Source organism: Trematomus bernacchii, unplaced genomic scaffold (genome assembly GCF_902827165.1).
Source record: "Trematomus bernacchii unplaced genomic scaffold, fTreBer1.1, whole genome shotgun sequence".
Classification (NCBI taxonomy): domain Eukaryota; kingdom Metazoa; phylum Chordata; class Actinopteri; order Perciformes; family Nototheniidae; genus Trematomus; species Trematomus bernacchii.
The window spans coordinates 349964-365432 of record NW_022987709.1 but is presented as its reverse complement, the minus strand read 5'-3'; the positions used below and the strand labels follow the sequence as shown (position 1 = coordinate 365432).

At 40.2% G+C, this 15469-nt stretch overlaps 1 protein-coding gene across 2 annotated transcripts in view; it reads right to left on the bottom strand.

The window, feature by feature from the left end:
- Window positions 1-1958: 1958 nt before the first annotated feature.
- Window positions 1959-15469, bottom strand: part of farp2 (FERM, RhoGEF and pleckstrin domain protein 2) — a 44969-nt gene continuing 31458 nt past the window's right edge. The window contains exons 15-27 of one of the 2 annotated variants that reach the window (XM_034140874.1): window positions 15205-15294; window positions 13599-13732; window positions 13030-13111; window positions 12709-12946; window positions 11243-11373; window positions 11101-11169; window positions 10922-11011; window positions 9869-9951; window positions 8499-8617; window positions 8160-8323; window positions 6234-6341; window positions 5986-6137; window positions 1959-3302 (exon numbers count right to left, since the gene is read on the bottom strand). In XM_034140874.1, the coding sequence (XP_033996765.1) occupies window positions 3209-3302; window positions 5986-6137; window positions 6234-6341; window positions 8160-8323; window positions 8499-8617; window positions 9869-9951; window positions 10922-11011; window positions 11101-11169; window positions 11243-11373; window positions 12709-12946; window positions 13030-13111; window positions 13599-13732; window positions 15205-15294 (1554 nt within the window). In that variant the 3' untranslated portion in view covers window positions 1959-3208. Of the gene's footprint in view, window positions 3303-5985; window positions 6138-6233; window positions 6342-7056; window positions 7475-8159; window positions 8324-8498; window positions 8618-9868; window positions 9952-10921; window positions 11012-11100; window positions 11170-11242; window positions 11374-12708; window positions 12947-13029; window positions 13112-13598; window positions 13733-15204; window positions 15295-15469 lie in introns of those variants that run through there. The other variant, XM_034140875.1, reaches the window with a different exon arrangement.

Sequence of the window (15469 nt, the reverse complement as noted above, 5' to 3'; positions counted from 1 at the left end):
TCCACATTGTCAAACTACAATAATAAAAAGCTCTAACATAAAAAGTACTTTTACTTTTGATACTTGAAGTACATTTAGCTGATAATACTTCTGTATTTTATATTATTCTGAAATGGGTCATATAAGTACTCTTTGTACTTTAAGTACATTTTGAAGCTAATGCTTTTCTACTTTAACTTAAGTAATATTTTGAAATGAGGACTTTTACTTCCAATGGATTATTTTACGACAACAGTATTTTTACTTTCACTAGTACACAAGCAAAGGAATTTAGTACTTCTTCCAACACTGCTTGTATACTATACACCAGCAGATGTTAGTTTATCTAAAGACTGGAGACAAGGGGAACAGCTAGCCTGGTTAAACATGAGATATACCTTTTTTTATCAGTGGCAGATTTTGTAACACTGGTGGTAAATTTAGGTGAGTCAGCATTTATTAAAAGCACTATGCGTGTTTGCTTTTTTTAAGGAGGAAATAGGGTGAAAACCATAGACTATATATAAAGGGGAAAACACACTGTCACATGGTGACTGCATACTCATTATTTTGTTGTGAAAAGAGGAAGGTCAGATATTATTTGTTCCCTCTGACACGAATCCAGTGACAGTGCAGTGATTACAGCACTGTGATAAGGATTTGAAACCAACACATAGCATTCTGTCACAAAGTATTCATCATGTTTGATGTGCTTATGAAATTGTTATCTGCAAACGGTCTTTTAACTGGACCTGTGAGATAAAGGTAGTGGACTAAACATATCAAGTTAAAATCCATTTCTGCTGAGCCATGTTGTTTTTAAGCCCAACACTCTGACAGTGAGCAGCTGCACACCTTCTCCACTCCCCAACAGAAAAAAGACTTCCTTGGCAGACGAGTCACTTTGTGGTTCTGGGGAAGCCGCTCCACCCAGTCACGCTGTTTGGACATGCCTGAAGAATGCCCTGCTTTGTTTATGAACGCTCAACACACTCTACACATCTGAACACTTTAAACTGTGACTGACAACTTGACCATGACAAGGCTCAGTGCCATTTATTTTCACTATTCGTTACCTTCTTTTAAAAATACCTTCGCAGCACAAAACCCTAAAGCAACATTACATTCTCCAAAGTGTCAGCTGAGGTCTTGATACAATATTTAACTGCTTTAGCTCAGTGTGCAAAACTCATAATGCAAAAATACTCAATCAAGTTCAGTCATCAGAATACAGGACACACTTCCATAACTGAAGTAAATGTACTGTAATGTGCTGTATGTATATCATTATTTATAATAAGAGTACATTTCCCCGCTGTGGGACGAATAAAGGATTTCTGACTATTCAACCACTGCAGACACATACTACCACACGTGTGTATACCAATGCAAAATGTGTTTTATACATTTCTCCTTATTCTAAGACACATTTCACAGATGAGAAACAGTGCAGCTATAATCGCTAGCTGCAGTTAATTAATCAATGACTGGACGTGGATAGTTTCATGGATTTTGTTAAGTAGCAATGACTTCATGATTCCCACTTATACAACATGCAGATTTGCTGCTTGTCTTTGGATTGTCACACTTTCCACTGTAGGTAGTCTCAACATTTTCTGATATTTATTTTTGTATTTTTCATATTTGAGTACTTTAACTTTGTGTACCTTTTTTATGATTAAACTTGCATAGAAATGTTTTCAATGCAGGACCTTCACATTGAAGTCCTTTTACAGTGTGGTTTAGGACTTTTACCTAAAGGATCTGGTACTTTATTGAATTAAAATAACTTTACTTGTCTTGATAAACCTGTATGGTCCGTTTAATCAACGATAGTGGAACTTCGCATTTTAAGTTGTTCGAAAGTGCACGACAAAGATTTTGGTGATTCAGTTTTTTTCGTTTTAATGCTCCGAGCAGTTTTCAGATAGAACTGCAAGACGTAGAAGTATGTAAAAATAACGTATCAGCACAGAAAGTCTGATTGAAATTATCTTTTATTTGTTAGCTTTCCAATGGAATAACATGAAGAGTACATGGGAGGCATTCAGGAGCACAACCCTGATGACATGCTAAACAATAAATAGGAATACCGTACTGTAAGTTAACTGTGCAACAGTCAGGCCCTCACACACACAGAAGGTCAGGTTTGGAGATTATCCATCACCTTACATAACAGCTCCAGTGGCTTTTCTGCACACACACACACAGGGTAAAGATTCCAGTCTTCATACAAAAAAAATAAACCAAATAGTACCATATAGCGCGCTAAATAAGCATCATGTGGGTCTCCCATAAATCAGCTCCCATTTGTCTAAAACAGTCAAACATCACCAAGTACGATTACTTCATAATATGTTCTTCTGGTTTGCTTTTCCACGGAAAATCTGCAGAGTGATATCTGTACAATATTTCTCGAAGCTGTTTCTCGAACCTATGCAAAAATAAAAACAGGATACATTTTCTGTCAAGGAGAGATTTGTAGCACCAAACTGGCCATAACGCTGTCCAACTAATCAGGAGATCCAAACAGAACAACTCCCTTTAAACCATCCTCTGTATGCTCCCTTCATCAGGAACATTAAGCCTCATACACTGCTTATTCTAATAGTTCATGCAGGTTTATTCTTAAAACTCTCAGAAATGTTGAAACCAGATTGTGTGAGCAGCATGAATTTATCGAAACATCTAATGCATCTCCATGAATGTATCACTTCTACTCGGAAACCCTTTTCAAACATCCCATGAACTTTCTGCTCACCTTCATCTCTCACACTAACCCTTTCAGAGTACAATGCACACAGCACATACCATCATGTACCTTCATTTTCCACATACTGTAAATCCTCTGTTCCCAACAAAGCTTCAGTCATCTAAAGAGTAAAGTCCTTCAGAAAAGCCTAAAGTGTAGCCCTTTGAGTTAGCCTTGGTCCCATATAACATTATTTCCCATCATCCTGTGCAAACAGCCTAATTGGGCGCTACACATGCAAAAACTGATCAAAATGTACATGTCTCCCTTTCATAATATCCTGTTAACTGTGAAAATGTTATCATTTATCAACAAAAGAAATGCATAGAACCATTATAATTGAATCCTTAGGCTGAATGTTAACACTTAAACTGGCAGTATCTTCCAGTCTCCAGTTGTTAGTGTCCAAATCTTCACTTGAAAAGGATGGTTTCCTGATGTCCCGGGGGCCCAGCCCCCAGGTGCACCCTGTCAGAATCAGTTTCCGTTTATCTCCATGGGACCTCCTTTGGGTATGAGCAGGCTCATCCGGCCTGTGGTGCTGGCTGCACTCTTGATCACCTCCATCCATCTGTGAACACACCAGACAAGGTTTAAAAATGCTTCCTCTGCCACTTTAAGGCTGACCTCGGGAAGCCCTGAGAGTCCAGTCAGAACAAATATTCTGGTGATCTAAAATATTCCTCTCCTGTGACTTAAGGACAGGTACATTTTTCATCTGTTCAGCAGGGAAAGGTTATCAATAGGGATGCTCCGATCGCCAATTTTGGGGCCGATCGCCGATCGCCGGAATCAGTATCTGCCAATACCGATTGCCGATCCGATCGAGTGGGCGGGGCTTAAATGGAAGATTTAAACATCACTTTAAATCTTCCATTTAAAGTGATGTTTAAAACTCAGTTAATGCTCATTCACTGGAGCTTCCACAAACAACAATCAACTTAATTATTACATTCAAATGATGTATATTATTCAAGTTTACATTCACTTTGGATAATACCACGGGAGAAATTAGCAAGCTCTCTCCCCCTCTCTCCGTCTCCTGACAGCCCGTCAGTATCGTCTCATGCAGCTCGCTGATCCAGTAATGTGTGAGGCCGACAGTGAAGAATAAACATATTTATAACTAGTTTAGCTTGTTCCAGAGGTAGATAAAATAGCTAAGTGTGTTAGGTCTAACTCTTGTGTGTTTCGCTCCGCTCACACCGCCCGTCACAGCGGGCGGAGCTGCAGGGTTTCTGCTTCACACACACGTTGCATACCGCTATTTTACTGTCTTTTTCGGACACCTTAAAATAATGCCAGACCGGTGAAGCCATTTTGGCGAGCTTGTTTTGCCGCGTACAGAGAAAAGTGTCATGTATTTTACGTCATGCGATCGGCCCTCGCGATCGGCATGTTTAGAGAGCACCGATCGATCGGTAGAGAGTGAGTATCGGCAGATCTCGATCGGTGACCGATCGATCGGAGCATCCCTAGTTATCAAGATATTTGAGTCTTGTTGTAATACCCATTTCAGCCACAAGACCTTAAAGATCTCCTATCATGCTATTTTTAGGCATATATTATAGGTCTCAGATATATAGAAATATATCAAAAACATGTCTTTGATGTATTTTGCTCAAAATACCAAACAGATCATGCATTTTAGACATCCCTCATATCTGAGCCGTAGGGTTGCCGGTTCAAGTCCCCGAACAGACCTAAATATGGAGTGTGGACTGCTACTTGGAGAAGTCCCAGTTCATCTCCTGCCGTGGTGCCCTTGAGCAAGGCACCGGACACCCCCCCACTCCCATTGCTCCCCGGGCACTGTACAATAGCTGCCCACTGCTCCGAGTACTAGACTCCTGGTACTAGGATGGGTTAAATGCAGAGGCCACATGTCACTGTGTGCTGTGTGCTCTGCATGTGTGATCATTAAAGAGGGGTTTCATCCCTCCCATTCTATTCGATTCTATCCCTCTATTTCAGCCCTGTTAGAGAACTGCTGATTCTGGGTCCTTAGCTTGAAAAAAAAAAGAGGAGGGGGAGCTAATGCCTGCTCAGAATTCTACAGAGATACAGCTAAATGGTGCCGTGATTAAACGCCATATCATGTTCCAAACCACTTCAAGGATTATTTCTGAAACAGTATGGAGCTCAAATGCTTAATTTTTTGCGGGTTTACCACAAGGTGAGTTCCTTTTTTAATTTCCTCCTTTTTTTACACATACTCTCTCCAGTACAGGTTAGCTCTGAGTGTTAGCGATGCTTGCTAATGTAAACCAAGACCATATTACGTCCAAAACACGTTGTGCATTGTTTCTGATAGCAACGTTTCTGATAGGGCCGTGGGTGTAAAGCCAGCCCACATTTCTGATATTACGTCATATCGGCAGCAAATCTGGATCAGCTCCGTTGTTCCCCCGTTTTTAGAGATGTGGGTACGGAAGAAAAGAGAGAGGGTTTTGTTTTCTGACACTTAGTGAGTTCCCTGACACACCGGGGACACATATTTATGTATAAAGGACATTAAAAAGTGCATTTTGCATGATAGGAGACCTTTAAAGTCCACCACGTGACATTTGTGTAACATAACTTGCTGACACACATTACACTGCATGTCTCTTGCATTTAAAGAGAATGGAGAAATACAAAATTACCTAAGAAAAAAAATGCTTCAAGTCCTGTTTGCATCTGTCGTGTTTACAACCCAGGTCAGATTTAACGACGCCCACTTCCGCATTCACGCAGCTTTGCTTGACTGCGTCATGGACGTTAACAACGCTGAAGTAATATCACAGCTACTCTAGCTTGGAAAAAAACGATATGGGTTGTTAACAGTCAGTGAAAGTGAAAAACGTCCCAGCGGTCTGCAGCAGGAGGAATATGTTTTATCCTCTGACAGTGTTGGAGAGTAATAAAGTACATTTACTCAAATACTGTACTCATGTACAAAATATGACAAAAACAAAACACTAGCTAAATATTGGTTTCTGGTTTGTTATTTTTAAATCCATGGTGAATTAATATGAAAAAAATCAAAATAACTCTGCATAACTGTGATCTTCTTTCATATTAAAAGAGCTGTTTTCATATACTCTGTTCACCTGCCAAAACTTTTTAAAATCAGCAAAGAAAAATGACAGAAGTTGGATCACTCAGAAAAACGATCACCAGAACTTTTATTTCTCGCACCTGCCTCTCAGGTCTTCCGTACTGATGTATGGGTTGTACTTCAATATTCTGGGAATGAAAAACAAGTCACATACCTTTCAAAGGTGTACTCGCTTTCAGCCCGGAAAAAGTACACATGGGACTTGAACTGCAGCTTGAAGACGTAGTCCTTGTGAATGCTGTCCGACTCCTCGGGGGTGCTGACGGTGTAGCCCAGCAGGGGGAGGCTGGCCAGCGGGAAGTCGTCCTGCACACAGACACGCATTCAGATCACAGACACACTCACCCAACTGAACTCTTTCAAATGTGTAGCAGTCATTGATCTCAGGGTGTGTCTGCTGACCTGGTGAGTCTTGTAGAAGAACAAGCAGAAGTTGGTGAAGACCACCCAGAGTTTTTGCCAGCCGTTACTGTTCTTGAACTTCCTCAGCAGGTAACCTGAGAGCTGGTTCTACACAGAAAATACGGAGGTTAGACACAGTGATTATTCAATGGTTGGCAGTGAATTGTGTGTGAGGGCTTGGTTGTGACATATTGCACTTATAAGATAGAAAATGTTTGTGAATAAATTGGGGTTGTTTAAAGGGGACCTATCATGCAAAATGCACTTGTGTACGTCTTTTATACATGAATATGTGTCCCCGGTGTTCCAGGGAACTCACCAAGTGTCAGAAAACACAACCCTCTCTATTTTCCTCCATACCCAAATCTCTAAAAAAGGGCCTGCAACGGATCTGATAAAAACTGATCCAGATTTGAACACTGTCCTGACGTCAGGACGGTGGCGCTACGGCTATTGGGCCAACTCCACCAATCAGGAGGAGACAGCCACGGCCATTGCCGTTCGAAAGCACTGGAGACGCTGTAGTACATATGCCAGGCCAGTAGGTGGTGCTGTTCTCACTGAATCAGCCCTTGCAAAAACAGAGCTAAAAAATGTCAAATTGAGCAAAATGAGGCATGGCTAAAATGCATGATCTGTTTGGTATTTTGAAAAAAGAAAAAGTATAAATATGCCTTATATTAGGTATGGTCCTACACTATATTATTCAAATATAGCATGATAGGTCCACTTTAAGGGTTGAGGCATGCTCTCACTTGAAAATGGAGAAAGCTAATTTGTTCTAATCCAATTGTCCATGTTTGACTGCTCATCTCACAGTTTTTTGAGTTGGTATGTTTCCTAACTTTATTTTATTACTGCTATTTTGAGTTGTTGACATGTTTTGATGGGTAGACTAGTGAATGTTTTGATTTGAGAGCACTGGCTGCAATCTATTTTAATGTTGAACCTCATGGGATATAGAGGCTAAAATGTGAAGTGAACAATGTTTGCTTTCCATTTAATTAAAAGTCAAACTTGGCTGTTATGCTTTCAACTCAGACTTCAGCGAGATACTACAGTACTATGTCCTCTTGTAGTAATCTACTGTGGCTCTAGTACCTGGTCCATGCGCAGGTAATCAGTGAGAGAGAGGTTCTGGTTTCGGTACCAGCAAACATGTGTGATGGTGTTTGGTCTCTGGCTCTGACCGAGCAGATAACGAGGTGGCAGCTCAGGAGAGACAGCTGGAGAGCCGTACACTGAGAGGGTGAAGAGACAAGAGGAACACAGGGTGTCAAGAAAGTGTTAGCATGTTAGCTCAGAGAGGAAGAACAAGCAGTTAAGAAGTCCTCCAGGTCTGTGGAGGGAGAACGTGTCAGAGGAAGGATTTATTGTTATATAGTAATACCTATGTATTAATATTGAGAGGCAAGTGAGAACAACTGTGGTGATCCTTTTTTTAAAGTGACATTACTCTATATTTAGCTGACGCTTTTATCCAAAGTCACTTGCACACACTTCATTGCCGTAGACATACCGACGGGGGCAATTCGGGGCTATTTTTCCCCAGGAAAGGATCAGACTTTTGGTTTACCAGATTTTATTGTCACTTGCCTCTCAGGGCTTCCATAAATATCCTATCAGCTGCATAAGAAACAAGAACAAAGAGTCTTTGAGAACATGCTTCAGTCAAACAGTAGAAACACAGGATATTAAGGGAGGAAAAAGAGGGACATTAAAAGGAAACTGAAAAGGTTAGAGAAGGTGAAATGCAGCGGTTGACCCGTAGCGACGGCTGCTGATTCTCTAAAATCCACCAATGCAGAGGTGACGAATGTCACTTAAACGCAAGTTGAAATACTTTGAATGTGTTTTTGCAAACATGTTTGAAGTGTGTGGAGATGTCAATGTGTGTGTAGGTGAGTGTGGGCAGGGGAGGAGTACCTCCACAGCCTGGCTGTGATCAGACATAGACACGCTGGTGTTGCGGTGCCAGCACACATGCATGGTTGTGTTGGCGCGGTGGTGTGTCTGTTTGTCCAGTGACGTGCGGGAGGAGTTCATGTCATCCTCCGACTCCTGCTCCAGAGAAACCTCATCAGACGATCCTGAGGGGGGAGGAGGGGGGAGGAGGGGGCAGGACAGGAAGTTGTTTGGAGGAAGGAAGGGATTAACTGCCTTTAAACTGTTTCACAATCACAAGGAAAAAAGCTTTTGGAAAAGATTCTCTTGTTACTGCAGACACATCTTCAGGTAACACACCGAGGCAACACAAACTCTTACGGTTGGAGTGATCCGTGAGTCCAGCATCCAGGAAGATACTGGATTTCTCCTGGGACTTCTTGGACATGTCTATAGCCAAGTTCAGATCCTCAATCCACTTCCCCATCTCAACTTTAGAGCTGAAATCACAAACACACACACAGACAGACGAAAGGACAGCGGTGCACTGGATTAAACATGGGGACAATCAGAATCAGAATCCCTTTATTTCAAGGCATGTTCATTATAGTGTAGATAGCAGAAACGACATCATTAGAAAGGTTAAGTGACTTTGAAGAGACCACAGATAACGTGATATTTAACTATGTGTTTGTAGTAGGTGGTTCTCTATCGACTATGCAGAGTAACACAGCAGTGTGACTTGTAGTCCTTTAATACAGGGGTTCCCAAAGTGGGGGTCGCGCCCCGAGTGGGGGTCGCGAGATGATTACAAAATTAAAATAGAAAATAATAAAAAATAAAAAAATAGAATTGATTTTGAATCCATTTTTTTTTTTAATTATTATTAATAATAACGTGTGCATAGACATTTTTCAGGGGCGGACTGGTCATCTGTAGAATTTCCCCGCAGCGAGGCTCCCCCCGCTGACAATCCACTAGCGCAGTGTTTCTCAAACCTTTTCATACCAAGGACACTTAACCAATAAAAAAAACACTCACGGACCACCTAACTCCACAAATATCCAAAACAATAGGCCTGCTTACCACTCCAACAGTTTATAACAAATTACAGCCTAATAATGACAGCTTAACTTCTCTACATCGCCTCGTTCACACATTAAATCAATAATACAAATACAACTACATATTATATAAGCATTTAGTTCAAATGCGATTTAAAATCCTCACAGGTTTTACACCTCATATGAAATGTAGACTACCGGTACATTTATTACGGAGTTTACTTCCGCTGTGGATTTTCAAAACTAAATACAGTAAAACTATGGTCGCAGGCCCAAGTTTAACTCTCTGAGGTCTAAGCCCTTTTTTCACATGTTAGGCTCGCCTGGGCTTTTTTTGTAAAAATGCTATTAAAACATGAACCTTGGTGACCATCGGGCTGGCCTGCATGGTCTGCCTACAAAACTAAAATAAAAAAACGTTTTTGCAGCCCCAACAACAGCCTCTGATCATCAACAGACTTCATGCAATGCTTCATTGGATGCATATATTATAATCTCTATCTCACTCCTAACATATTTAAATCTACTTTCAGCATGGATAAATGTTCATAAAATACATCCATTGTTTGTTCTATATGCTTCTTGACAGGGGTCGCCAGTCTCTGGCACTGTTATTTTGAGGGTCGCGGGCTGAAAAGTTTGGGAACCCCTGCTTTAATAGACTTTACTCTTCTTTCCCAGTCTCACCTGGCAGCCACAACTATGGTCCTCTGAGCGGAGTAGATGGTGAAGCAGTGGGGGACCGACCACTCGTTTTCACTTTCCTCAACCTAAAAACAAAAGAAAAACATAAGCAATACATTTGAAGCTTCAAAACACATTTGTTTTCGTTTAATGCTTTGGAAGGATGGTTATGAACTACTTGAAGTGTGGTTGTATAGTTATCCATATTAAGTGTGCTGGGGAGGAGGCCAGCAGAAAAACTATATTAGCCACTTCAAAAATGCCCACTTAAAAACATTTATCAGTTTAAGTGTGTTCAATAATTGGAACCTTTTTATTCATAGATAAGAGCTTCAGTTCCTGTGCCGACCACCATCTCCTGTTGTTAAAACATTGACTATTGATATGTTCCTCATAAAACCTCACTTCAAAATATTCAACCTATCCTTTTATGCTTGGGAAAACAGGAGGAACGCAGTCGGAGAGTGTGACTCCATTCACAGACCTGCTCTACCGGAGCATTCATATGCATCTGTGTGGAGGTCAAACATGAAACGTTCATGTTGGTTTCCATCAGCCTCCCATCATCACCCAGGTCCAAATCACAACACTTCAGTTATGGCATAGAAACATAACTGCTTATATTTGATCATTTGAGATGTGCAATTAATTTGTAATTAGGGTTTGATACACAACTAATTAAAGTTGCAAGCATCTTGAGCGATCTGCTATGTGTGTGTTTTTGATGTTTGATGCTCCTACACAAGCATGGGAGAAGAAGGGTAGGGTTTGGGCATCCGATCTGGCAGAGCTCAGAACACTTACCGGGGCATCCAGCACTATGAGCTGCAGCCAGGAGTAAAACAGAGACATGCAGAATTAGGAGACCCGGGCCCTCCCTTCTCAACACACTGATGAGATCACACTGATGAGATCACACTGAATACCCAAACATGTCACCAGCAGGTATTCTTCTTCTACACGTATGTACCTAAAGATCTGCTGGGATGTCTACAGGACTGATGAAGGTTAACGAGGGACAAAGTTAAAAAGGAGGTTAGAGAGCGTAACACTCACGATCATGCCGTGGAGGGGTAGCTGGCCGTGCACTTTGAACTGATTGGTCGCTGTCACACCTTTGCTTGTGTAGAGGAGCATGTCTGAGAACTGAAGAGACAACAGAAATATTACATCTTTAAAATACACAAGTGTGAGTGTTGAAGCTTTTAATACAGTGTTGGTAGTTTTGTACTCACCAGGAAAAACATCCTTTGCTGCAGTCCTTTCTTGGTGAGCTTGTACAGACACCCCTCTCGTATGAACTCCTGAAAACAGAAGGTTTTCAGAGACTCAGTTTCCCAGCACCCCCTGCCCTCTGCTGCGCGTCACTGCACTCACCCTGCCCGGTGCCGTCAGGTTCTCGATCCCGATCAGGTCTCTCTGTAGCTCCGTCAGCTTCTGAAAGTTCTCCAGGCGGATCAGACTGCTCTGCAGCTGAGTGGCTATCTCTGCCACCTCCTTCAGAGCCTCTGCAGGGAGACACAGAGCAAAGAGAGGAGAAGGTTTCAGAAACTCACCCATTTTGAGAGCAGTTTTGCCTTAATTTGTAGATATTTTTCATAAGAAATGTGTAAACACTACATATTTTTTTTATATTTAAATTGTAAGTAAACCACAAGAATCAAGCCAGTATTACTCCCATCACTTAAATAGTTTACTTGACTGACAGTAAGGAAAGGCACATTTATTTATATAGCACATTTCAACATAAGGCATATCAAAGTGCATTACAAAAAACAATAAAAGTATAAGAACATAGTGCAACAGAAACATATCATACAATGACATTGAAATGGTTTTAATAGAACTGGAAAGAAACCATCACAGTCTTCTGATGATAAATCCATGGAAACGTTTTTCCAAATCCTGCAGACAATGAAATCCCTTTAATCTGTGATATATTCTTCAGGTGATAGTAGGCTGACTTTGTGATTCTCTGAATGGGACTATTGCATTTCAGGTCAGAGTCCCTGACTACACCTCGATGTCTGGTCTTTTCTGTTGTTGTTAACATTGCCTATTGAAGCTGAGAATCATTCCTCCTGCTAAAATAATAAAAATACAATTCCTTAGTTTTATCTAGGTTTTATTGAAAAAAGTACTTGTATTGGACCATAGTGTCCTTTAGTAAGTATCATGTCTCGGAAGGCAGGAAAAACTCTTCACCATATTTGTTTAACCTTTGTACCAAGATCAGACAACATAATATCTGCCTAGAAAAATAAACTGTACAGCATTTCAATATTGAATAAAATGTGAATATCAACATTATAAATGAATATTCAAACCAACAGAATAAATGGATTCACTTTGTCATAAAAACATAATGCATGTGTAAAGCACCTGACTGACTAAATATCTACACAATGAAAGACGTGAAAGAGGTCATGCCTATTATTCAGGACTTAGGACTTGTGATTGATCATGACTAATCACAGATTATTTTAGCGATTAAAGCAAATACATTTTTAAATGATTGACAGCTGTAGTACAAACATTTTTATGCAAACTCATTATTTAGTCATACGGGTTTTTTTGTCTTGTCTTTATCAACTACAACTATCTTCAGTGTAAAACCTTATCCACATGATCATTAGACTGTTGCCAAAGCAGAAGCAATACATTCATTTTTAAGTCGATAAAATCATTTTCAATTCATATTGAGAGTGAAGTCATTGGTTTATTGTGGCCGTATCACACACTGTCAGGTGTTCTTTTTTTTACATGAATGACTGCGTCGTACATTATCCCTTGCATCATTAGAGAGGGGACATTAGAGAGGGGACATGAGAGGGGGGACTTACCCTTGCAGTCGTCATGGTCGCGATGGCTGGGGGAGTAATGCTTGCACAGCCTCTCCAGGATGAGTTTGTAGTGCATGAGACGCTGGATGGGCTTGAGCAGGAATGTGTTGAGGGGCAGGTAGCAGACCTTCTGCAGCTCAAACTCTTTGTACACCGTCTCCAGCTTCTTCAGCCTCTTAGAGGCTTTCTCCAGCTCCGTCAGCACCTCGTCGTGTTTCTGCAGAAAGCTGGTGAATTCCTGATGACGGTAAAACACCAAGAGCGTGAAACACAGGACGTTCTGCTGGTAAGACAAACATGTAGAGGAGAGTGGATTCTCACCTTTAGAGCACACATGTTCCTCAGCATCACATCACCAATCCTCTGGTAGTCCCCTTTGGCGTGAGCGTTAGAGCGCCCCTCCCTGAGGATTTGCACATTTTGCCATATATTTTGCCATATATATATATATATATATATATTAACATGAAAGGCGTCCACAAATCTTTATCACACAGAGATATGATAGACCCTCACACAATACAGCCTGTTGAAATTGTGCAATAAACTTGTAATGTGAAATATAAAGAATATATTCTTTTATTTGGACTATTCTACTGTGCAATAATCATAATTTTTACGTGCAAAACCACATTTGTATAATATTTTAAAACCTTAATATGTTCACTTACCTATTTAAATGCTGCTACTCATGTTTTAGCCATGGATGAGTACTTATTTGTATTTTATTACTAATGTGTGCTTTTTTTCTATATTCAACATGTTAGCCGCTCTTTATTATTGTCTGCCTTTTGTACCTGCCATGTCAATTTTGCCGTAACTCTGTACATTTCCCTGGTGTATAGGCTAAGAAAAGGAATTCTGATTGTGAAACAGTGAGGGGGACATACCAGAGAGCCAGCCTCTGGTCTAACTCCTTGAGGAAGCCTCGATGGAACTCGTAGATGGGGTCGATGTTGGAGAAGAGGAGGGTCATCAGGCCTTCAGGCATGGCGTTTTCTTTGATCACAGCGCTGCGAAACCACTGGGAGCGGGGGGAGGGAAACACACTGTTGATGCCAATGCTCTCCTAATAAATTAACTGGTGTGCAAAAATGAAAGTGGGTTTATGAGTTGGGCATAGAAAGGATTAACAGCCTGTTGTACCTTCACTTATCAGGGCGCTGTAAACTATTTAACCTTATAAGCCCGACATCGTTATACAGGGGAATGTATCAAATTCAAACTATAAAACCATGTCAACAAAAAGTCACTCAAACAGAAAGAGGAAAGGGAAAGCAACCTTAGGAGGTAGAATGATAGACATGATGCAGTTACAATATAAAGCTTCAGGTTTATTCTCTTCAGTTTCGTTGAACAAAATCCTCCAGCTGTTTAACTCACCTTGGGTCACACAGAGTATTATTTGCATTAATGAATAATCATGCATTATGGTCCCCACCATTATTAAATGAGTCCTCTCTAGCTAAACCTTCATAATGATTTGCTAAAAAGTACTTTGAGAAAAAAATAAAATGTCCATTGAATATATGTGGCTGGCCTGCAGGACAATAAACGGTGATTATTCTAACCATCAGTCGAGACTCTGGCTGAGTTCTCTAGGAGTTTATTGTGGGGCATATGCTTTGCATGTGTGCTGAATTGTTCTGTATTGGGCTGAGGAAAGATTGGTAAACAGTATTTACATTTCATATATTTCTAAAATCTAGGGGTTAAGAATGAACACGTTTGGAGACCATGTACAAATAATGTTCAGATTTAAATGATGCATATCTGTGCGAGGACAATAATCTAAGTTAAAAAAATGTGAGTCTTCCCATAATCAGTAGTTTAATAGAAAATGATTTTTGTAGTGAACTGATTATCAGTAAGGTATAGATTCAAGATGCAAAGGCTTTAATGTCATATGCACTCAAGCTACAGTGGAGAAATGGCAATGAAAACCTTTCCGAGCTCCTCCAAAAATGCAATGTAGTTATATAAAAGAAAACAAATTCAAAATAAAATAAAAATAGTGCAAGAAGAAACTGAGTAGATTAGAATAGTGCAGATTAGGTTGCAGACCAATGTGCAAATAGGGTATGTGTTATTCTTTTTCAATGTCTATGAAGTTATAGTTTATTTTGTATTGTTATCACCTATTCCACATTATATGAATAGAAGCATACGGTGCAGGTTTCTATGTTTGTTTTTTAAGGACCACATTAGTGTTCTTAAAATGTCAACTGTGAATGGAGACATGTTGATTCTGCTGCAGGGTGTTGATTTGTACAGTATGAGCATGCTGCAGATTTATTTGACTATTTATTTTTCATGAGGCTGATTTTCTAACTTTTGGTATGCATTATGTGTTCTTTCTCTATTTCATCCCAAAGCACTAAATGTGAAGAACTTTGTGCTGCGTTTCTTGCATGAAGGTGCTGTATGAATAAAGTTCATCATTAATACATTGCCTAGGTTAATCCAAACAAAAACAGTAAATAAAAAGTAACTCACCACAGTGATGACCTCGAGGTCTTTCAGGTACGTTCGCTCTGTGGTCAGAATCTCTTTGGCAATGAAGTAGGCCTTGTCGGTGGGATATCGCTGAGGAAAAGGAGGGACACACGGTTCAAAAAAAGTGATGATCAACATTCCCTCCAAGAGAAAATTCAAATAATACTAACTTCAAAACTAGCTTTCCCTTTATACAGGATTCAAATGTTGAATACAAATTTAAATATGAACGTTATGAATGAAGCTTCACACTAAGTAACAATAA